The sequence below is a fragment of the Excalfactoria chinensis genome, chromosome 3, assembly GCF_039878825.1.
Source record: "Excalfactoria chinensis isolate bCotChi1 chromosome 3, bCotChi1.hap2, whole genome shotgun sequence".
NCBI classification, from domain to species: domain Eukaryota; kingdom Metazoa; phylum Chordata; class Aves; order Galliformes; family Phasianidae; genus Excalfactoria; species Excalfactoria chinensis.
The window spans coordinates 69,191,032-69,214,089 of NC_092827.1; the positions used below are offsets into that span (position 1 = coordinate 69,191,032).

General features: G+C 40.3%; 2 protein-coding genes across 4 annotated transcripts in view; both read right to left on the minus strand.

The window, feature by feature from the left end:
• Positions 1-14: 14 nt before the first annotated feature.
• RBM34 (RNA binding motif protein 34) lies at positions 15-5,486 on the minus strand. Its single transcript, XM_072332260.1, has 11 exons — positions 5,397-5,486; positions 5,143-5,275; positions 4,701-4,840; positions 3,991-4,213; positions 3,469-3,528; positions 2,849-2,892; positions 2,304-2,387; positions 2,013-2,076; positions 1,879-1,921; positions 498-616; positions 15-363 (listed from the first exon to the last, which is right to left on the minus strand). Exons 1-11 carry the CDS (start codon positions 5,432-5,434, stop codon positions 85-87), a joined length of 1,227 nt encoding a protein of 408 aa, XP_072188361.1. The 5' UTR covers positions 5,435-5,486; the 3' UTR covers positions 15-84.
• A 1,882-nt stretch (positions 5,487-7,368) lies between these two features.
• The window catches only part of ARID4B (AT-rich interaction domain 4B), an 83,919-nt gene continuing 68,229 nt past the window's right edge, over positions 7,369-23,058 (minus strand). For all 3 annotated transcript variants that reach the window (XM_072332496.1, XM_072332493.1, XM_072332495.1), the window contains 7 exons: positions 17,465-17,549; positions 16,453-16,645; positions 13,587-14,795; positions 12,206-12,319; positions 11,420-11,635; positions 10,156-10,302; positions 7,369-9,173 (listed from right to left, as the gene is read on the minus strand). In XM_072332496.1, the coding sequence (XP_072188597.1) occupies positions 9,043-9,173; positions 10,156-10,302; positions 11,420-11,635; positions 12,206-12,319; positions 13,587-14,795; positions 16,453-16,645; positions 17,465-17,549 (2,095 nt within the window). In that variant the 3' untranslated portion in view covers positions 7,369-9,042. The remainder of the gene's footprint in view (positions 9,174-10,155; positions 10,303-11,419; positions 11,636-12,205; positions 12,320-13,586; positions 14,796-16,452; positions 16,646-17,464; positions 17,550-23,058) is intronic.

The window sequence follows — 23,058 nt, forward strand, 5'->3', positions numbered from 1 at the left end:
GCTCGGGACAGAGCGGCATTCTGATCAGCCCTTTATTAAAAAGAAACAACTCTTCGTAACACAGATGGGGAGCTGTTCTAAAGGCTATTTGTTTTTCCCCCCTTTCTTTTTAGCAATACTTTTCAGTCTTTTGGCCTTGGTGCTCTTTTTGGCTGGATTTGCTTTCTCGCCCACAAACGAATCACTGGAGCAGCCCCTCTTGCTTTTCGCTGCCCGCTGAGCTCTGCCCTTAGCGCCGCCCGACCGGCTGGTGCCGCTGTGCTGTGCGGCTCTGCCCTTCTCACCGCAGCGCTTCACACGCAGCTTCCGGCCCATCAGCTCCGAGTTGTTGAGCTTCAGAGCCAGGTGCACGGCGTGTATGCTCTGCGGGGACACATTGCGGCCGTTTAACATCCCATTGCATTGAAAAAGCAAAGCGAGTGAGCTACGGCCGTAAGAGCAATTCCCAATTCAGATGGTGAGAAGCGCCCTGAAGTCCGACACTGGTACATACGCACCTCGAACAGCACGTAGCCGAAGCCTTTTCCCATGCCGCTCTGCCTGTCGCGCACAATCCGCACTGCCACCACAGTCCCGCAGTCGGCAAAGTGATCCCGCACGGCGCTGTCACTGATGTCTGCAGGCAAGCACAGCAAGACACGGCCCTTCAGAGACGGCTTTAGAAGCCCAGCCGACATCCAATCATTTCACGTTTACCAACTCAGGCACACAAACGCCTTCTTAACGCCATCATCCATGTCTGAGAATGAATAGTGATGATGCCAAACCCGAGCTGGCAGCTTGCAGCCTGCAACCGGATGCTCAGTGACTGGACTTACTTTTAGCTGAACGGGGGGAAACGGGATTTAATACAGCCATTCTGATAATGGCTACACGTGTGAGGCTTCCTCAATCCCATGCCTGTGCAACCAGAAAGACGAGTGGGATGCAAGAGTACTAAAACATAGGTTACCCTCTTTTCTGTACAGGTATACTTTATTCTATACTAAGTCTCTTTACGTGGCTATGTCTCTGCACTAGGAAGGGTCTGAATTTAACAGCAAGGGCTTAATGTCATGTGCTGAGAAAAGTTAAATGTGCTGAAGTCATTTCCAGAGTAATGTCAATGTCCAAACTGTTCTTTTCCCGCAGGAAGAACAGACAGTACCAAAGCAAGCTCTACACAGCAGAGAAATGTTACCACACTCACATCTGTCACCTCCCCAGCCTTACAGACAGGTCAAGTTTTAACAGTACTGGTTCTTTATCGAGTTATTGGCACCAGACCTGCCTTCGTCCTGCATACTTATGCACCACACCCCAAATTGAGTTATCCCAAGCATCCTCACTTCATTAATACCCTCACATGAACCAGACCTGATGGTGATCCCTTCATTTACTCAGCAGATGAATATTCAATAAGCACTGACCCGAACTACACAGCAAGCACCTCCATTCAGCTAACAACTCACAGCAAACAGCTGCCCAGACAGAGTCACTCACCATGTGGCTCACAGAGGAGCATCAAAATTAGAAGCTGTCCCTAAGTATCACTTGGAAGCGGTTCACAAATACAAGCATGCATTTGGCAGGTTATTAAGCTATGACATATGCGGCTTAGTCATATTTATTTAAGAAACGTGAAGTAACAATAGGAAATAAAAGTGCTTGCAGTGCTAGAAATAAACAGAACAAAATGATTCATGTGCAGTTTCACCCACTGAAAGCTTCCCCTTTGGGTGTCTCTGTCAAAAAACAGAAGTGCTATCTTAAAAGATCCCAACAAACGATAGTTAGCTACCTAAACACGGTACCCTAAACAATAAGTAAGAGAATCCTAATGTCAGTGTATATTCCATAAGCATCAGCCAACAAGGCATGATGCTCCATTTTACTTACCATACGGGAGGTTTCCCAGGAATACAGATCGCTTGTTGTCATACTAAAGAAAACAAGGAAGAGATTGAAGGCCACTGAGTCTTTTGTTACAGCAAAACGCAGAGCGCTGAGTTTTGGCGTCACACGCTACTTACCAAACTGTTTTTTGATGCGCTGTCAACCCTGATGTGAAATCCACTAGCGACTTCTGTTCCGTTTCTTTTGCAGTGAAAAGAAAAAGAAAAGGTCTTAAAATGAAACGGTGAAGCATGACTTCATTTACAGTGTCACGCTGTCACCTTTTTGCAACAGGCAAATTTACTTCTAAGTTTGAAATACCATCTTTATTTTCATACGAGCAAAAAAACAGGAGGCAGATTACATTTATCTTTAAACACTGTATATCTGCCTTCTCAACAGGCACGAGGAACAAAGCTGAGACTTACTTTTGTAGAGCCTTAACAGCAGCATTTTCTTCTTTAAATACGACGTAAGCATTAATGTACTTTGCGTTAGGATGAATCTTACGCCTGGAACAGGAAAAAGACACTTTTTAAACCACTGTGATATTATGCTGTGCACAAGCACTTCTGGTGAAACAAGCTGACATCTCCCCTGTTTTGCACACAGCAGCAACTTCGATTCTTATAAAGCATATTCTGACAAAAGGAGTCCCACTGCACATCTTACACAGCCTGCGTACACACCCCAATTAAGCACCTCAGCTCATAAATACACCCAAAGGAATCAAAGACAATTTCTGTCTACCTCCCTCCTAAAGTATAAGGAATGCAATCTACCATAATTACTGCTACACTAGGCTTATAATTCCTTATCATGTCAGAAGAATTGCTTATACACAAAGGAGCACTGCGAAAATCAAAGAAGCAAAAGACAAAAAAAGGAAACAGCAGAACAGTGAACAACAAACACTCGAAATACACATTCTGCCGTGGAAAAATAAAGCACGAAACTCAGAAGCAGAACCTACTTGATGGCCGCTAACCTTCTGGATACAGTATCTTCTGCTGGAACCTTCAAGATAAAGAAAGCTTTCATTAAGTAAGCACGGGGACAACATATCACAACTATCTGTCCTCCAAGGGAAAGTCAAACAAACGCCACCCCACTCAGAGTTATGTAGCCAGTACACTGAGCAAATGGATCTTCATGATGATCTAGAAATATCTCAAAATTATACGGCTTGCTTTGCCCTGGTCTGTTATGTTTCTTGAGTTCCAAGACAATGATCTTCACCTGTTCTATACAGTACACAGACTTACAATGAATAAGCCTTTGCTGCTGTAACTTAAAAATAGCTAAATAACCTTAATTAAATTAACATAAATAAGCTTAACCTTAGTTAAATCAGCAATAATAAAGGCCTTCCCAGAGAAAAACTACACCTTTGATGGTACAAACTGCTGTTACAGGAAGAATATGCGATGAAAGGAAAGGTGCCTTTGCAGTAATATCACCCGTCCTTCTTCCAAGGTAAAATACACCCACCTAAACCTGCTTCTGAATTCAAACGAAGATACAAGCCTTAGGAACGGTATCCCATAAGGTCAGAAAGGCAGATACCACGTAACATCAGGGGAAATAACATACCACGGAACGGAACCGAATGGATTCTATTGGTCCATATTCTTTAAAAAGAGACTTCAGCATCTGAACAGAAAACATAACAGATGGTCAATGTATTTCTGCATCCTGATCATAAGAATTACTGTTGAGCACGTACTGCTGAGATGGTTTTTATACTATTTTCAATTCACTCATGCAAGGTATGTTAACAGGCTACTAAAAACATGCCAGCAACTTGCAAGTATGCCTGTGTTTTCCATAGCCACTTCTTATTGTATGGGCTGCCAAAACTGAATTAATACCCCTAAGAAGAAATCAACAAATTCTACTGAAGCAACACAACTGCATCCACTGCTGTAAAAAGCCCGACTCCACTACAACAAAAAAGCATCTGAAGGTTCCTAATAATGAGCATTATTTCCCGCTTTCACAAGAAGGGATTTTAGTCATAAGCCACGTGTGAGATCCCAAGTGGAAACATTCCCTTCAAACAAGGGCTGTCGGAACCTTGTTGGTTCCTTTAGCTGACAGACTCCGCTCACGTACCTGAGCAGTGCAGCTGACGGGCAGATTTCCAACAAACACCGTTCTTTTGTTCTTCATCGTTTCTTCAGCCTCATTCTTTTGCTTCCCTTGTTTCACAGTTCGGCCCGTTCCTGAATTACCATCACTCTTGGCAACGGCACAAGCAGCCCGTTTTTTTTGCTTCGCTTTGCTCTCAAACAGTTTTTGCTCTTCGTCTTCATCTGCCTGTCCTAAAGCACCCTCCCTTATCAGAAAAAGACAAGCAAATTGTAACTGATGGGAAAGAACAGGATGTTTGAAGTCAAAGCATTACAGCCTCTAAGAGAGCTATTCTGAAGCTTTATTTTAAACTGTTCTGCGCAACGTCAATTTTCAAAGGTTATTTTTTTTTTTTTCTATTGTGCACAAAATAAAGATATCTGACCATCGAGTAATACAGAAAACTATTTGCTGCCCCAGGCCATGGAATTCACTATGTGATAACTCAGCCTGCAGCCCTGCCAGCCCTCTGATGGGGGCTCTGGTGCCACAGGCGGAGGGCCTGCCTCTATAGCAGGAACGTGAAGTACTCAGTACCTTCTGGCACAAACTATCTGACACTTCCACAAGCTGCTTAAAAGCAGTACTTTAAAACACAATGCTATGAGGAGCACTAGGCTAGCACCGTTTTTCTCCTGATGAAGATAGACTTTTTTCTTCAGTCCCTCTTTAAGAAGGTACCGTCTACGCACCTCTCTGCCACCTTCTCCTCTGCTTTTGAAAGCTCCTTCTTCCTGGTTATCTTCACTTTCTTGGGAGGTTCTTCTGTGACAGGTGAGCTCTGTCCCTCTGTCAACCTCTCCGCCTCTGCGCGCTTCCTTTTCTGATTTTCCTTTATAAGAAAAGCCAAAGACACTGCCTTGAGAAGCAAAGTTCCGCAGACGCCCTACAGTCGTTTTACAGCTTGCAGTTTGTTTAGAACACCTACAGCTCGCACCTACAGCTCCTCCTTCGATGCACACCGGGGCACCGAGTCCCCTCAGGGCGGCACTCCGCCGTGCAGCTACGGGGCCCGGTAGATCCCTTATGGCCAAGCCTGCCGCCAACCCCCGCACTGGGGGTTTAAAACCCCGCCGTCCCACCGGGGCGCCCGCGGAGGGAGCCGGCCCCGCGATGCCGGTACGCAGCGCTTACCCTGGGCGCGGCCACCACGACGGGCGGCGGGGCGGCGGCGCGGAACAGACCCGCCAAGGGCCGAACCGCCGCCGCCCCGCCAGAGAAGAGGCTGCCGACCACCTGACCCACCACGTAGTCCCCGCACACGGCCCTGCACAGGAGAGCGGCGTCAGCGGTCTCCCGCAACGGCCGCTCCGCGGGGCAACACGGCCGCGCGGCGGCAGAAGGGGAGAGAAAGGGAGCGGGACGGGGCAGAGCGTGCGGTAACGCACCCGCCGGGCGGCTTAGCGGCTCCTCGGGGCGCCGCCATGATGGGACGCGCGCCGAAGGAAAAGAGAGCGCGCCACTTCCGGCGGCCGCACGCAGCGGGCGGTGCCGCGCTGGGCGCAATGTGCCGCCTACCTGGGGGACGGGCCGCAGTGCGCTGCGCACGGCCCAGGGCTGGCACTTACGGTTGCGATACTGCTGTGGGGTGTAACGAGCCGAAGCGCCTTGTAGCAGGAACAGTTATTGCTGCACAGGGCAGCGGGCAGCGAGTGCTGCAGCTCAGGGAGCGTTTGGACATCGCTCTCAGACATTGGGTTTGGATTTGGGTGGTGCCGTGCGGAGCCTGGAGTTGGATCCTGATGTGGGAGGGACCCGCGTGGATCGCTGTGACTCACTGCTGCTGTGACCATCAAAATGCATCAACGCTCTATTGGACAAGCATTTTGTTGACCGATTGCAGAGGCTTATAATTGCTGACGCTCAAGAAAAGGCACATTGCCTCTAAGGAACTCAACCAGAGAGCGAGTCTGAGCCATAAGGCAGGTACAGAAGGAAGTAGTATGGCACAATAGAAACCACACAGTACAAAGAAGTACAAGCACTGCTGCAAATAAACACATCAGGAGCAACGCAGCCAGCCGCCACTCCAGATGAGCTCCCAAGCATACGCTGATAGCCTACACACAGCTGTTCTCGAGGACATCAAATGTGGGACAGCAGAACACATCTGTCCCTCAGCCAAGGTGCAGGGCATTAAGTGAGGGACAGCTTGAAGGTTGCTGTCCAAGCAGGCATTCACAGGTACAGGCACATACCCTGCCAGCTTTAAGCACAGTGTGCATTGCCAAGCAGGAAGCACGTCCATGTTTAAGCGGTATTACTATAGTATATAAACTGAAAGGAAGCTCAGATTTCTCTTACTGCAGCTGGGATTACATTAGCCTAGCTGAAAAGTTTGCCAAAAGCATCTTTGTTTGTAACTACAGGGACACAAGTAACACGAACTAGAGAATACAGTTACAACACTTCACAGAAGAGGTGCAATATAAAACACCCGGAGCAGATTCTGATTAGTCATTAAATTACATGCAGTAGAGCAAGAATTAAATAATCTGTGTAATAAAAAGCACTCCGAATCCATATTTATGCAAGAACCTTCAACTGAATTGAGCAGCAAGGAAGCGTGGGGAGGCAGCTGAATGAAGAATCTCTCCATTATTTCATGTTAAGTAAATAAAGCTTCACATATAGGAGTTAGCAATTGTATCAAAGCACAGATGCTGGCACTAAAGCAGAGCTGAGAGTAGCAGCAGCAAGCAGAAGGATGAATACACTCAATTGCCCAAATGCACTTCCCAGATAAATCAATACCAGCCGTGACTCCTGAAGCTAAAGGCAGAACTGAGCCATTATAACTCTGATTCTACTAAACATTTGTTACCTTTCAAGTAGCCCCACTGAAGTTACTTAAAATTGCCCCTGGCAGTCTCAAATCATAGCCATCACTAACAATCTAAGTGTCCAAAGCCTGTTTGTCAGTTATTTGTGATTGACCACCCTCAGTGGCGATCCACCATTTTACAAGTGCAACTACTGTGTACAACAGAAAGAAGGCCAGGCATGGCGCAAGTGGATATAACAAGTTCCACTTCTACCAAACATGGTTCTTAGAGGACAGCAAGTAACTTCAGGAGCTCTCTTTGACATTTTTCAAACTGACCAGATTAACGTGTATCCAGACTCGTCTTTATTTCAATTGGCGCAGCCTTAATGATGCCAACGAGCAACACTCTTCTGCTGGAAAAGATAGATTTCAGCCAACCGCTAAGAGGAAAACAGAAGCAATGTACCATGTCTAACTAATTTTCCTGTGCTTGTTACACCACAGCAAACATCCTTTGCTGAACCGATTCAGCAGGTTGGTGTCATTTAAATGAGCACGCTACTGTTGCTTAATTAAACTGTTAGAAACAGAATCAGGGATTCACAAACTATGGCATTTTATTTCAGAGGCCTTTGCTTACATTTGTACAATATATTACATAGTTCTCCATTTTCTGCGGAACCTAATATATATTTTATAGCTTTTTTTTTTTTCTATAAGCTTTTCCTTCAACGTTTGTCAACAAATTTTTACAGTCCTGTACAGTTGTGAATACTTTGAAACCATTTTCCATAAAATCAATAAAGTTAGCCTTAAGCACACACTACGGAGACCGAAAATGCTTTTCTTAGAAAAGTCAAATGTAAAGGATTCTGACACTCTAGCATCTACAAACAAAATGCTTGGAATTCTTACATGTCGTATTGCCAGAAAACAAAGAAAAACATGCCAGCCCCTATTTCCCCAGCCAAAAGAAGTACACAGAACTACAATTAAAACAGTAAAACAATCTGTACAATAAAGTACTGTGTATTAACAGTGCCAGGTATTAAATAGCTCGAATGAACACTTCCGCAATATACAAATGTCTTACAAAGGTATATAATTAACAGGAGAGCGCTTGGGATTCATACAACGTAAAATCGATACAAGTGAAAACAGTTTGAAGTTGGTTTTGGAATTTGTACAAGGCATTTAAAAAATTAAATGTCTACCACTCAGCTAGCTATGTATTTAAAAACAACTACCCTTTGTGGCAGTGTTCATACCAGCAACCACAAATTATAGCCTCACACCTTACTCGGTCTCAAAGTCCTCTCTCCTCGAAGCTCGTAATAAAATAAGCATTACAAATGAAATATCTGTTGCTCTAAGGGAAAAGAAACATTTACAAGAAAACACAAAAATATAACTGTTATAATCCATTATGAATAAATATACACTTTAAACTGGCTAAATACAATATTTATACATTAAGATTTAATACAGTTTGTTAGCCATTTTCTTCCTTTTTCATAATGTATTCTATCAAAATTAAAAAAAAATACTGTTTTATAGAAAAATGGCAAAGTACAGTAGTTTCTTTCCAATTAATGGGTTATTAAAACCCAGAGTAACCTATTTAAGCCTAATTCAAACCTGTAAACATTAGTCAGTTTTGTTTGTCTGTTTTGAAAGGAATCCTCGTATTTGGTTATCAGGACCGATGTCGAACATCCCACTAACTGCAGGTTTTGAATTGAATACATGTGCTTGACGTATACAATTAAAGCCACTATAAGGTGACTTAGCAGTTAAAAAACAATTAGCTTGTACAAATGAAAATAGGTTCAATATTTGTCATAAATAAATGGAAAAATATCAAATGTTCCAGCTTTAACAAAATACCAAGGAATACATGTACAGTAAGCCTTACCACATTTATTTAGATCAACCCAACAACTATATGCTTATTGTACTGTCTCTACAGGCAGTGAACAGCCTCCATTTGCCACAGTGGAAGGCCTTCCAGTCACTGGACTTACAATTCCCAGACAAGTTGGAAACAATTATTGCTTGAGGAAAAGCAGTTTGTTGTACTTTTTCTTCATAAAAGTGCACTTAAGTGCAAAGTTAGCTTGTCAAGAAACAACTTTAAATACAAAATAGTGCTTGTCTGAATTTTGTGCCACTGTGCAGTATAAAAAAAAAAATTAAAAAACAAAACAAAACAAAACGAGTGGCCCTCAGCAGCCATTAAGTGCAAAGTGCTTTGGCAAGTCCTGCTGTCACCTGCACTCGACTGACATTCCATTTTGTGATGAACTTGACATAGATGGTTCTGCTAAGGTTAACATAACTGCAGCTGTAATGGAACTGGAGGAAGGTGATGAGGAGGAAGATGACGTAGTAGCAGCACCTGTATGGGAACAAGAAAAACAGGTTTAAAAATTCACAAATTAGGCAATAAAAAGGGTTTATAGATCCTGACTCCAATATCTAATGCCTAGTAGTTAAAAGAAAAAAATCCTCCACTCCCCAGCTCTCATGGGAAATACTCTGCAAGACAAGCTATGCTGTGTACAAGATAACATAGCACTGCACCCTCGCAGCCCTGGCTCCCCGATGACCCACATCAAGGACTCAGTCAGAGGATGTCAAAGTCATTCCTGCCCCACAGGCACAGTCATCAATTCTCTTTCCTGTGAGAATTTACACAGGCAGGGCCTTGTCCCAGCACCAAACCTGCACGCACAGCCTGCCTGGGCAACCAAGAAGCAACTGTTGTGTCCATGAGATGGTTTCAGCCATAAAAATCTTGGTACACGTGGCAGAATATTGCTAAATACACAGATAAAAATGAGATGTGGAAAACATCCTTTTAACGTTGTTAGAAGCAGACACACTAGAATGTTTCTTACAGAAATAAAGCAAGAGAAACAAGCTGTTTTGTTTATTAATCATTTAAACTCATGATGAATCTTTTGTGCTAAGGGGAAAGCTTGAACCAGCCACACAAAAAATACTCTAGTAAGCTAGCACTTGTTTTCAGCTTATACTGTAAGACATTCATTACCTTAAGATGCTTCATTCATAGCTTAAAGAAGTTTATCACACTCTTTCCCCCCCATATAAAAAGAAGCTCAACATAAACAAAATAGACTGCCTGTCTCCCCAGCTCCCTTCCACAGGGTTGATTTAAGTATCACTGCATGCCTGAGCTGTACCTTCAAAAGTTGAAAAAGAAACTTTATAAAATGTTAACAAACAAGCAAAGACAAACAACCAAACCAAATTAATGGCACATGTCTTCCTATTAACTATCCAACTCCTGTCAATACCTTTAATAACATGATACGTGATTTAGCCCTTTAAAGGAAAAATTGAGTTCCCACACTTACTTTCTCTCTCCTTTTTCTTTAAGCGCTTTCTTCTCCGGTCAATGGAAGCTACCTCAGACTTTAAGGACAGGTAATGTTTCCTGATCTCCTGCAGTTTTTCTTGAAGAATGGTTATGCGCTCGGCACTGGTCAAATTTTCCAAGTCAGCTGCAAGATAAACAGTCTGTTAATTACTGGACTGCAGCATTTCTAACAACCTCCCAACTGCAGTGGAGTAGGAAGTACTCAAGGGCTGAACTCAGGGCTGGAGAAGAAAATGTGGTCAGAATCTTTCAGAAACAGCTAGCATGGGCATGAAGGAACACTGCTAGCAAAAACAATTCAGCACAAATGTCTGCATGATGTGCTGCACCAGCTCTTGCTACATTATGTAAGGAAGAGCAGCCTTCAGGCAGTCTGTGACAGAGCACAGAATAGCAGAGCACAACGCTCTGAGATCTTCAGAAATTTGACATATATTAAGGTCATCTGTGAATACTGAATGAGATATTACGGGTAATTCTAAGAACTAATTTAAGTCACTCACGTCACACAGTTTCAATTTGACCTTTTAAAGTTTAAACAACAACAAAAAAGGTAACTCATGAATTTCTACATACATCCATGGCTGGTACTAAGGGCAACAATTTATTGCTGACTAAACGAACTCCTAGATGGTGAGAGAGGGGGCTAAAAACAAGTTTTTGTTTCAATTGAATTATTTTTCAACTGTTTCCATACTGTTATACTGAGGAAGGGTGCTTAAATCATCTAGCATTTTGTCCATTTTCTCCTCTCTTCCCATCGTAATACCGCAATAAGCATACACACAGGCAATGAAGAACTTGCACTTGCAGCAGTGGGACATTAATAAAGTTACTGTGATGTTTTTCAGATAAGTGTGTGACCCATTCCATACTATGCTCTATGTCCCTGTAAGCTGACTGACACAAATGTGCTGAAAACCCTTACTACTAGAAATAGTAAACATACTCTGGCTCATTTAAGCCAAACAGAAGGGAAAAGAAGTTAGAAATGCCTGAACAGTAACTAGAGAATGAGGAGTAAAACACTCCAATGAGGAGAGGTAATTTCCTGAACTGCAAAATAAAGCAAATGTTTGAAAACCAGGATTTAATCACAAAGTGGAGTAAAGTAGAGATAGAATAGTTCTAAAGAAAAAAAAAGCAGAAAAGTTATACAACATAATAAAATAGTCTATTAGTCTAATAGGAAATAGTCTATTTCAAGACCACATTAGGTACGTTCTCAGGAAAACACTTACACATTTGGAAACTCCACTTGTAAACTTTGGGCAAGCGATTGTTCTGTTCTTTGAGATCAGAATCCTTCTCTCCATTTTTCCCACATTTTCCTGGAGATTGCGTTCTTGAAAGTGATTTGGTTTGGTGAGATTTCATGCCTGTAGAAACCAGTTTTGCTGGCTGAGTCTTGGACACGCTTTCACCAGCAGATAGCTCTTCACTATCACTGCTGTTGGCTGAAGAAACAAAACAACATATTACAAAATATAATAGCCTTTCAGCCCAAAGCAAAGCTTATCAGAAGTTCCTCCCGTGGTGATTTTCACATCAAGTTTGACTTAAAACTTTTTTTACCCTAAAATGCTACAATTTACTGGCAACAAAGCTCAGCACACAGGCTTTTACATAATTAGTACCTAAAAATAAGACCACAAAATGGTCAGAAAGTATGAAATATAACTTCATCCTGGTCTGTTTCTCTTCTATTACATCAAGTCATCACACAACAGATACTGCTACCTCTTTTCTTCCTCTGGTAACAAAGATCCCAGACCTACCAGTTGTGAAATCTCACTACTCTTAGTCTTCCCAAATTACAAGCTATGAAAACCTCCAAGAAACAGGTCTAGAAATGACACAATGCATTTTAAAATGCTTTGGCATTCAGAAAAAGTAGTTTCTTCATTTAAGCAGTATTAAGAATTCCCCAGTGAGAACACTACTTATATAAATAATTAACTGATTTCTTCTATAACTGTTAAAAGAAAGGATGTGCATTTCATTTCACACTGAACTGCTGTACTTACTGGTCTTACTCTTCTTTTTGTTGTTCACAGAAGATGTTTTGTGGCTTCTTTTCTGCTTTTTTGAGGAGCTGCCTCCTCCCTGAGCATCCTTCAGTCTCTTTTGGCCCGCACAGACTGCGATTGGAAAAAAATTAAAAATTAAATACTTGCACGTATGTGTGCTTGCCTCAAAATCTCAGGAAAACACTTCAGAGCTTAAGCCTCAGCAGCAATGCAACTAACTGCTCCTGTCTGCACTTAACATGGCTCACCTTTCTACGTTAGATTGAAAAGAGGAGGTAAAGGAAGATGGAAAATGGCTTGTTGGTTAGTGTGCACAACAGATGACTGCAAGTATCTCACTTCAATGCATTACCAGAATTTTTCTGGAACCACATTGAATTTATGCACTCTGTGTATACGAATATATATTATATAGTATAATGTATTATATATGTACACTATATAAACATATATATATGCATATATATGAACACATATACATGCACACAGATTTTTTTTTTAATAAAGTAAATCTTATTCCAATACATTTATTTGAAAAAAATATATATATTTTTATACAACTGAGAAATAAAATCTGTGGAGATGAATGAATTACTCCTGTATCCCGGTTTATATTCAGACCCCCTTTCCTTTTCATTACTTTCAGGCAGGATAATGGTTTTTAGAAGCAGCTGTGAAACAGCCACTGCATGTCACAAAAAAGCTTCTGGATCCAGTCTAGCAAATAGTTAAAAGAATAGAATATTGACATTACAAGTACAGTGTAAACAGTGTTTAAGCCCTGTATTCTAGTGGTCTCAAGTTGTGATTTCAGTATCTGAAATATTGCTAATCAGGTCAAGACTTGTGATCAGAATACTTTGTTTTTCTTATTTGTTTGCTTTGTTACTTTTCGTTGTTTTCTATTAAAGAAGCTTGAACTGGCTGCCTATGCATGCAATGACTGGCCTTATTCTTCTCCCCAATAAGCTGATAAAATATTGATCCTCTAATGCTGAGAAACAATACAATATACTTGCAAGCAAGGTATTTTTAAATGCATTCAGCTTGCTAGTAAATTTTCCCTACACAAAGTACTACAGTTCATTCCAGGCTTTTATTGCCACCTCTGGTATAAACTTTATTCTTATATAGTTTATTCCTCATTAAAACTACTGCAATTCTTTCTCTGAAAAGCCAAGAAGCTTCTTAGCAGATTATCTTTTATTCAATAGGTGATTATGCCATTTCTAAAGACACAAAGTAGAGACCTGGCTAGTGCTTCCTTCAGTTTTCCAGCAGTGTAACCATAACAATGAAAATACATCTACAATACAAAAAGACAACCAAACCCAAGATATGTTAGGTTAAAGACACCTCTGTTTCTGCTTTCCTTTACCTTTTTCAGTATGCTCTGGCTCTGGTTGATTACTACTACTGGAGCTGACGCTGGCATCAAAACCCGTCGGAGAAATATTTCCCTCAGACTGGAGGTCTTGCAGCTCCCCTGCTACACTGTCCACTTCTATTGTGCTATCGGTTTCACTTTTAATGCTTCTTATCTCTTCTTGATTTGGTGGCAAGGTCTCAGAGACAGCAACACTAGACTGATGTCTGCTGTCTGTTACAGTTACAGATGAAGGCGATTCAGGAGTTGTAGGAGGAGTATTTAGCACTGAATTACTGCCGCTGCTTGGAAATTCAACTTTCTTTTCACCCATTTCAGCTGTTTTTTCCTCAACAGGTTTAACGTCCACACTAGACGGCAAAGGTTTTTCAAGTTCAGAGCTAGGCAAAGAAATATCTTCCTCTGCAAGAGTCTGAAGCTGCTCCTCTGCTGCAGCATCCTCTGGAGCAGCGTGTGGAGGGGAGGCAGCAGCTTCAGTGTCAGAGTCCGAGAACAATTCCTTCAGCGTTTTCTTCGGCCACTGTCCCTGAATACTCGACCAAACATCTTTTCGATCCTTTGCTCTGGTGTTCTGAAGTCTTTCATCAGAGTTATTTAGAAGCTTTATCCTTTTCTCTGCCACTTCAGAAAATCCTGAGTAGAAAGTACTTGTCCGTAAAGACTTTCTTTTCTCCTCTAATCCATTGTACTTTTTAGTGGGAGTGATTTTCAGCTTAGATTTGTCTTCCTCTTCTTCATCTGAAGAGCTGTTGCTGCTGTTTTCTAAACTAAGGGAATCTTTGTTTTTGGACTTCTCGTCCTTTCTGTTAGGCGACACAGTCTTTAAAGATTCCTCAGCAACACAGTACCTTCGTTTACCACGTTTTACTTGTGGTTTTGCTGTTTTATCCCCAACCTCCTTTTTTACATCCTTTTTCTTCTTTGTGGCTTCATCTTCTCCATCAGAGTCAGTATCTTCAGATAACTCTTCCATCTCTTTTCGCAACCTTTCAGGAGACTTGGATCCTGACTTGGGCACTACTGTATCTGTCAAAGCTTTAGTTTCCTCTGGGAGGGATGAACTGTCTTGTTCTTCTTTTAGACACAACTCATTTTTATCTTGGCTCACAGCTTCATGCTGAGATTCCTCTTTGCCATCAGCATCTATGTTCTGGGCACTTTGGTCATCTTCTTGCTCACTATCATCAGAACTTTCAGAAGCTGGTTAAAAATAAAATTAAAATGAGAAAGTTGGCATTGATCTTGGTTACAAATACTAAAAGATAAAAATAAAGAAAACCGTATAGATGCAATCACACGCTACAGGAATTTCTAGTAGTACATATTTCAATTGCATTTATAAATTGTACTAAATTACATTGTATATCTCCAGGAAGCATGGTGGGCTATGGCCTACACTTAAACAACACTGTTGCTTAATATCAGCTTTTGCATGATAAACCAAAGCTTTATTCATATCCTAATTACCAGCTCTCATTACCCTTTGTATTTTTATTATTATTTTTTCTTTAAGAAGTCTTGCTGAAATACAAGAGCATACTGGCAGACAGATGAGAGATACAGAACAAAATATCTTGGGAAATGTTATTTTCTCCATTTCTTTTAAGATATGCAGGATCTTAATCTCTGCCTTAAGATCCGATTTGAAAACAAGTTTGACAACACACTTTCATTTTTGTTTGCATTTTCCAATTGAAAATTTATAGTAGACATTATGGCTCAAAGTTCTGAAGTCTGGCACAAAAAAAAAATGAACTTAAAATACTTTTCTCTCTCACGCCATAGTCAGACTACATTGCCAGTATGAGTACAAGAGATGAGAAAAACCACCATGTAAAATGAAATCGAACAAACTCCACTAATAAAAATAACAAAAATCAGGTCCACCATTTTTTCTCTCTACCTGTTTAGTCTGCTGTGCCCTTCAAAGGAAAGCCGAATAAAAAAGCATTATTCATCCCAGTTTAGGAAAAAAAGATATGTAAAGTTTTGAGCAAACTGCTCTAGAATTGTGGGAAAATACAGTAACATAATACAGCACTTTATCCTTCAAGGAAAAAAAGTTTAAACCTACAGCATGAATCTATGCAGAATCTATGTGGACTGAAAAGCAAAAAGAGTAGTGCACAATTAAAAAGCATCAAGTTATGTTTTCCTAAGAAAAAGCTGATTACAGAATAATTGTAACAACATCACATTCAACACAACTAATTGCTTTTTTGTTTCTATTTTCCTAAGGAAACAAAGCTTAAGATTATGGTAACTGTTATTCCACCTATAAGTAGGAAACCTAGTAGCCAATATTACCCAATCTGAGTGTCTGAAGGTTACTATATTCACATAACTTTCACAGGTCCTGAACTAAACTACATAGAACATATACTGTTTTATTTTTTGTTTGTTTGTTATTAATAGAGACATGCAGGAAGCTGACAAGGAAGAGAAGCAACCAGTTACTGCAGCGCTGCTGTAAAGGCATGGGAAGTGGGAAGTAAAGTTAGGAACGGCAGATGTGCTGACAGGACACCTAGCTTCATTAATCCAATCTTTCAAGAGAAGAAAGATTTATGTAACTTTTAGAACCCTGTGAATCAAAACTTAAAATTTAGAAATAACACCAGAAAGGAAAACGCTTGGCTGTGTATCAAAGAAAAATGCAGTTCTTAAGGCTTTACATCTACAATACCCATTTTCAGAAAACATGAATACTGCTTATGTTCAAGGCTTATTTCTGCAGTTGATGTCATAATGAAAGAGACAGCCAGACTGAGAAGCACGCAGTTTCATCATTTACTCTACATTCATTTACTACATTTAAAAGCAATGTTACAGAATTCAAGAAGTTAATGTACAGTACCTTGAAGCCCATTAATGATAGAAGTAATTTCTATCGATTTAACAGGAGCTTGTTCACTATTTTTGGCTTCAGTGCTATCGAGTTTAGACCCAGTCTCCGGTGAAGTGCTGGTGTGAAAGGGTGGCTTTGATGAACGTCGTAATTTACAGTTTTTTGGAGAATACTTCTCTTCCTTTTCCTTGTCAATTTTATGCTGTGTGAAAGAAAAAATTAAAACCTCTTACTTCAAGCATATATCTTACAACAGAATACAGTCAAGACATGGCTAGAATTATCTTGAATGTTCAACCTGAAAAGAAAAGCTTCCCTCTTTGTTTAAAAGATGAGAAATACCTTCCTGCAACGACCCATGCTGCAATATTTGTACCAAGGACAGGAACAGAGTCAGTGCTACCACAAACGGGAAAGCAAACAGCCAGTGTTGCCTTAGCACCACTGGATGTCAGACCGGCAGGTACAAGTGCCACAGGGTGGGGCAGGATTCTGACTGTCACAATGGGGCACAGAGCTCTGGAACAAGACTCAGATACCAGAGGCATCACAACGTTGGGGATAAGGAGGAACATGCTGACATCTGTGGCAGAAGGAAAAGCTTCCTAGCCTTCCATTGGTCAACAAAGAACATACCATAATCTAGGCCTAAACGTCAGTTTTAGGAGTGACTTTTGAAAGAAATGCTATGAGGCAAAATTCTAAAGAAAGTCACATACACAAGGACCACTCATATGTTTGCTGTCCAGTCAGCAGAGGGAGCTCCCAAATTCCAGTCTATCAGCTCCCAAGTACCGATGGATCTTCGTTTCTTTAAGAGCATACATAAAATCTCACAAGAAATATAGGAAAGAGAAGCTTCCCTCCACGCCCTCTAAGTGAAAGAATAAAACTTATTACAAGTTTTAGCTTTTGCTGTCATACATTTGTAGGCCTATCAAAAGAAAGGGGTAGGGGAAAGAGTTTAAAAATACATTAAACCAAAGGTGGGGAAGAACTAGGGAGAAGGGAGAGAAACTACCTTTATTTTCTTTCGATGCTTAATTTTTGGTACATTTTTATCAGCTGGTCTCACTATCTTGTCTGCCTTTATCCATTCATCATACCTATAAACAAAAAATTGTACACATTTATGTTTTTAAGCAGATTATTACCTCATAACATAAATTAATGGAGGAAAAGAAAAGTATTAGCAATATAAAAAAAAAAAGACTAGAATTTAAAGAAAAAAAGTCATTAGTATAAATAAAGAAGTCATTAATATAGCTTTCAGTATGTAAAGTTTAAGCTAAGGGTTGATTCTTAACATGTTTGAGCATACAGGACAAAGTTTCCTTACACTGATGGGCAGGAGTCAAAGCTAACGCTTCCCAGCCTGTATGGAACAGGAGGTTCATTTGCATAGTGTAACAGACTACCAGAAAGGTGTTCTATATGAATCTAGGGGAGATGTACTTTGCTTGTAAGCTGTATCTCCTTAGCTGTAAATCCTCACAACTATATAAGATATAAAAAGCTAACAAAAATCACCCTCCAGCTCTGCTAAAGAGCTCTGCTGAGTCACTAGCACTTGGGAATCACCAACTCCTGAGTCACCCTCTTTTAACACTAACACTTTTCAACACATTTTCACTTCAGGTTTTCCATTCTATATCAGAATGATATTAGACAAAAAAGCATACCATCAGCATCAAACAATAGATACTGCTACTGCCTAAAGCCACACATGTTAAATACAAATATCAGACCAAAGAAAGATGCTCTGAGCAGGAATATACTTTCCACATAGAACTATGTTCCCTATTTTCACTGCGTATTTCTGAAAAACAGCAAGAATCAATGCTAATTGGCATAAAAAAATAATTAAAGAGCAAGCATCATTTGTTGTTTTACTATAACTGTGAATTCAATAACCATCTGAGTAAGAAAGGTGTCAGCTAGAAAATCAGTGTATGTATTCACTTCTGCCTCAGTGTAACGCCACAAAAATAGGGAGTCCTTTAAGTCAAACATGAAAATGGAGAGAAAAAAAAAACCACAACCAAAACCACACCCAAAGAACTAGTACAAAATGGAGCGGAACATAATGCGCTCATCACCATGCTGGCTTTCCAGCTGGCCTTATTTGACCACCTGCTGATACAGGCCTAATTCCCCTTCTTCACAACTACTGCCAATTATATCTACAATACTGACAAGTTAAAGACAATCACTGTTAAAAAGAAAGTGTATGTGTTTCCAACTTACTTTCCTATATACTCCAATATCTAAGCAAGAGATTTCAAAAATAAATACAACTTTTCTTTTCCCCTCATATTTCACGTAATACAGTGAAAAACAAACCCTTCAAAATACAACAGACATTATCTTTCTATAGCTTAGCTGCAGTCTCTGACAAACTCCCAAATAATTTGTTTTTCTTTTCCACTGTGTGACAGCAACAGAAACATCAGTCACAAGACTAACAGCAGATTCCACAGCTATAAGACAGTGAGTTTACCTATACTGCTACAGATAGGGTACTGTTTGAAGGTAAAACATATGGATAGGTTCAGATTTTTCTCCAACACCTAAATGAAACTTCAGAGCTAGGCCTCATGAGAGTAAATTCATAACCACAGTGGTTTCAAGTCAGAGTTGTCATCTCAAATTCTGTAGAATATGTTACTTTCCTTACTGCAGGACCACCTTTAGATAAGCATGCAGCTGCACACATCCTAAAGCACAAAACCTCCCAAGCACCAACCTCAAACAAGTAAGAACCAGCAGTCTGTTGCACATGGGGTAAGGAAGGGAATGTTCAGAGGTAATATATCTCAGTGTGAGCACCCTCACTGGGCTACAGATGGTGCCCATTTCAAGATGGCTGAGACCTGCAAGGTCATCACTGCCCTTCCTGCTGCCTTTGATGTGACCGGAATAAAGTACACCAAGGGGCTGGTAGCTGTGCACTGATACCTGCTTCAGACCACAGCTAGCAAGGACCTTCTCCTACTCCACAGTCACTCCCTGAATATTGAGACATCCTCAGATTCCCACGATATAAATGGACAGGGAAGGGAAGATGCAGCACTTCAGTGCATTAGGAATCCGGGCATCAAATCTAGTGACTGTTATTAAAAGTGGGAAAAAAAACCATCTAGAGGGACTAAATGTACCATATTATTTTAATGGAAAGCATTGGATAGAAAAAAAAAAACAACAAAACTGTTGGACTGTGAGAAACCCCATCTGAAGTAGCCTTTCCTAAAGTCAAAGATATGCTTTCATGAAGAAATATTGTGAAGTAGACTGCCAAATGGCCTTTGCAATCCACATAAATATAAGATTTCATTAGGTCTAATGCATGCAGGAATACTGCACCAGGATTTGACAAATGCACAGGGAAAGGCAATTATTCTGACAGTGCCCTTTCTGCCTGATATGTCATAATAATAATAAAAAAAAAAAGTTTTCTTATTGGAAATACATATTGCTAGTGAATACAACCTTTCACATACACAAAGACTGCTCCGCACATGAAGTTTGCCCTGTACAACCCCGTAAGGTGCACCGCTGAGAGACCAGGAGAAACACTGAAGTGATGGAGTAAGTTTCTTATGACTCTGCATTTGCCTATCTGTAGACATCACTGGGTCTTAAAACATTATGTACCAGAAACAGTAGTCACAGTTCACCTGAGAGAAGCACAAATTGAAAATCTGTGACAGCCACAGTTCCTTGCCAGAACATATCCTGCTTTGCTCCTGACCATAAGTGTAACAGCAGCTCCAGCAGGAAGCTCCAGCATTACAGAACCCATCAGCCTACTCTGACAAGTCAGATACCCATTCTTCATTTCTCTGCAGGGCACAGCCTATGTTCACTGCTCACATGTCAGACGCGAAGTTTGCCTAAGCTGTGACAGCCCTCAACAAGCTTGAACAGATCTTGCAGGAGGGATACATCCAAAGCCACAACTAAACATGACTGACTGAATTACAGTTTCCTTTACTGTATGAGGGAGAAGCACCATGGAAGCCACGCAGTGCATCAGATGTCAAGCTGCATACAAATGCTACATGTAAAGACAAGAGTCTTTACAGAATGGCACGTTATTTTAATAGTAAAACTGAAGTCTCATTTAATCTTGCTGTAGGCAGTCCGCTCACAAAGCAAAACAGAGAAACTATGAAAGAATTTATTCATCCCTCATTCCAAGAAGTACGTGCTTCTGATGATCTAGGTTATTGTATTGAAATGTCATCTTCTACAGCTCCCAAGAGCAAGCAGCTAGGGTGCATGGGGGAAGAAGGGAAGATGGGTATTGTTCCTAAGTGAGTCTTAGGAAAAGATTTGTTTGAAAATCAAGATGGATGATCTGTTAAATATATAGTTTTAAAGATTTCATATAAGAAAAAACAAAAAACTTCTTTGTTACAACAAAATGAAGGCAAAGATGAATCGGTAAGGAGTGAAAATTTCCCACCTAACTGGTTAAAATAAATGCCTGTCAGAAAGTTGGGTTTGAATTGGAAAGAAGGAAGGAAAGAAGAAATGCACGGTTATATAGTGAAACCCTAACTGGTGCTTTGCATGGAGATATGTACTGATTCTGTGATAACTACACATATCAAACAGTAGCTAAAATAAACCATAAAATATACGTCTGGAAGACAAGTGATCACAGGGGACTAGCAAACCTTAGGAAACTCACTAAGAAGCTCCAGTAATATTGTCTTTATCTGCTAACATGAAGGAATCAAACATTTTCAGTGTCTGCGATCAAAGAAACAAAGAGATTACTTAGGCTGATATCCTAATTCTGGAGTATTAGGTTTTCATTTACTTAGTTGTTAATAATTCATACGCTGCTCTAAAGTACTTAAAAATCTGGCAACACAAGTTCCTTTAATTTCAGTGGTTGATTGCTAAGTACCAAATCTGTATATTGTTAATACCTCAACAAACCAAGATGAAAACACTTTCAAATATATATTTATAGAGGAAACTAAAAAGTCAAAAATAATAATAGCCCTTGGAATACTTAGGAATGCCTTGCAATAATGTGCCATCTAACAGAATTAAGATTACAATCTCATTTTGAAAATGTTGCCTGTTTTTCATCACTGGGAACATACTGCAGAGGAAACAGGCTTCAAAAGCTCAAACAATGAATTCTGACCTACATTGGCAGCCAAAAGCTATAACAGTGTCAGAGGGAAATGGCACCATGGGCTCCGGAGAAGTTTGTTTCATAGGAAGCACGCATAACCAGCAATAACTGTTCCTGTTAGAATGCAACAAAATACAGCTTCTCTCATGAGGGCTTTCTGGCCAAAATATGATAATGCATAGAGCTCTTTAACAGGGTAGAGATGTTTACTGTTCCCCTTCACTACAAGTCAGGCCTCACTGAACAGTACTGTTCTGTACCTTCATCAGAAAGGAGTATCACCTGAATTTCACAAGCTAACAGCAATGTCATTTAGCACAGCTACACACTGTTGTCCAGCTCTATTCCACCTCCACACTTCTAGACACTACATTAGCAAAGTTTTGCAGTGGTGACACTGGTTCTAGAGAATTAAACATAATAAACAAGGCTAAACATCAAATCTACCAAATACCATTCCAAATACTCCAAAGTCCATGTACACACCATTATTTGGGAAATAAACAGGAAAGCTAACTTTGACAGATAGGAGACAGACGTAATTAAGAATTCCCTGGACCTCAGTATACTCCCTGACCTAATGTTACAGCCTAGCCCCCACTAAGCACAGTGAGCAAGGAACACAGCTGTAACAAATAAGAAGGGGCAACTGCAACCTACCCCAGTAAAGTGATTACTTTTCCAGGTTGTGACTGGAAGCCAGTTACTACATCATATAAGACTTGTCTTTACAAAATCAATGTGTTCAGATGCTGTCTTAAGCTCAGACTTACTGTCAAATGCCAAAAAGTTAAACAATTTCACTTTAAATAAATCAGCCATATTTAACAGAGTCCCATAGAGCTACATAACCATCACTGGTATATTTTCAGTGGAAATAATTTTATCTCCCAGCCCCTTTCAGAGGGCTCTTCTGGAATCCCAAGAAAATAAGTGCAAGTCCTGCTGCCAGGAGAAAAAAAAAGAAGAAGAAAAACAAAAAGACCCTTCTGACCTCTAAAATGAGCACAAACTACTAAAAATACTTTTCTTTTTTTCTTTAGACATACTGTAGTCACAGAGAGAATGTCTCTGATATCAATCTATGTATTTGTTTAAAATACAGAGTTGTAATGTAGAGTAACGTAGAGTTAAAAAAAACCAACAACAAAAACAAAACAGGACTGTGATTTCTCCTTTAATACCCAGAACATTGGATTCCCTAAGATAAAAGCTCACATCTACCTTCTCTTCATTTTTAAAATGGCTTTGTTTAAATGAAACTTTGATCATCCCACATCATAGCATGTACTTAATAATATTTACCCTAAAAGGAAAACAACAGTAATTTCAAAACAGAAATCTAAAGCAAATAAAACCTTACGGTGATATTTCTCAGTGAGTTCAGTGTGAATTTCATCAACTTCAATCCTTCCCCTAATGAAAGAACTGCAACACTCAAAATCCTACCCTGAACAGGC

Bases quoted from the DNA above. Each gene is read 5' to 3' on its own strand.
- RBM34 (XM_072332260.1), bottom strand. From the start codon at position 5,434: ATGGCGGCGCCCCGAGGAGCCGCTAAGCCGCCCGGCGG. The intron at 5,276-5,396 runs GTGCGTTACCGC...TCTCCTGTGCAG, and splicing joins GCCGCTAAGCCGCCCGGCGG to GGCCGTGTGCGGGGACTACG. The intron at 2,893-3,468 runs GTATGTTATTTC...TTTATCTTGAAG, and splicing joins CCATTCGGTTCCGTTCCGTG to GTTCCAGCAGAAGATACTGT.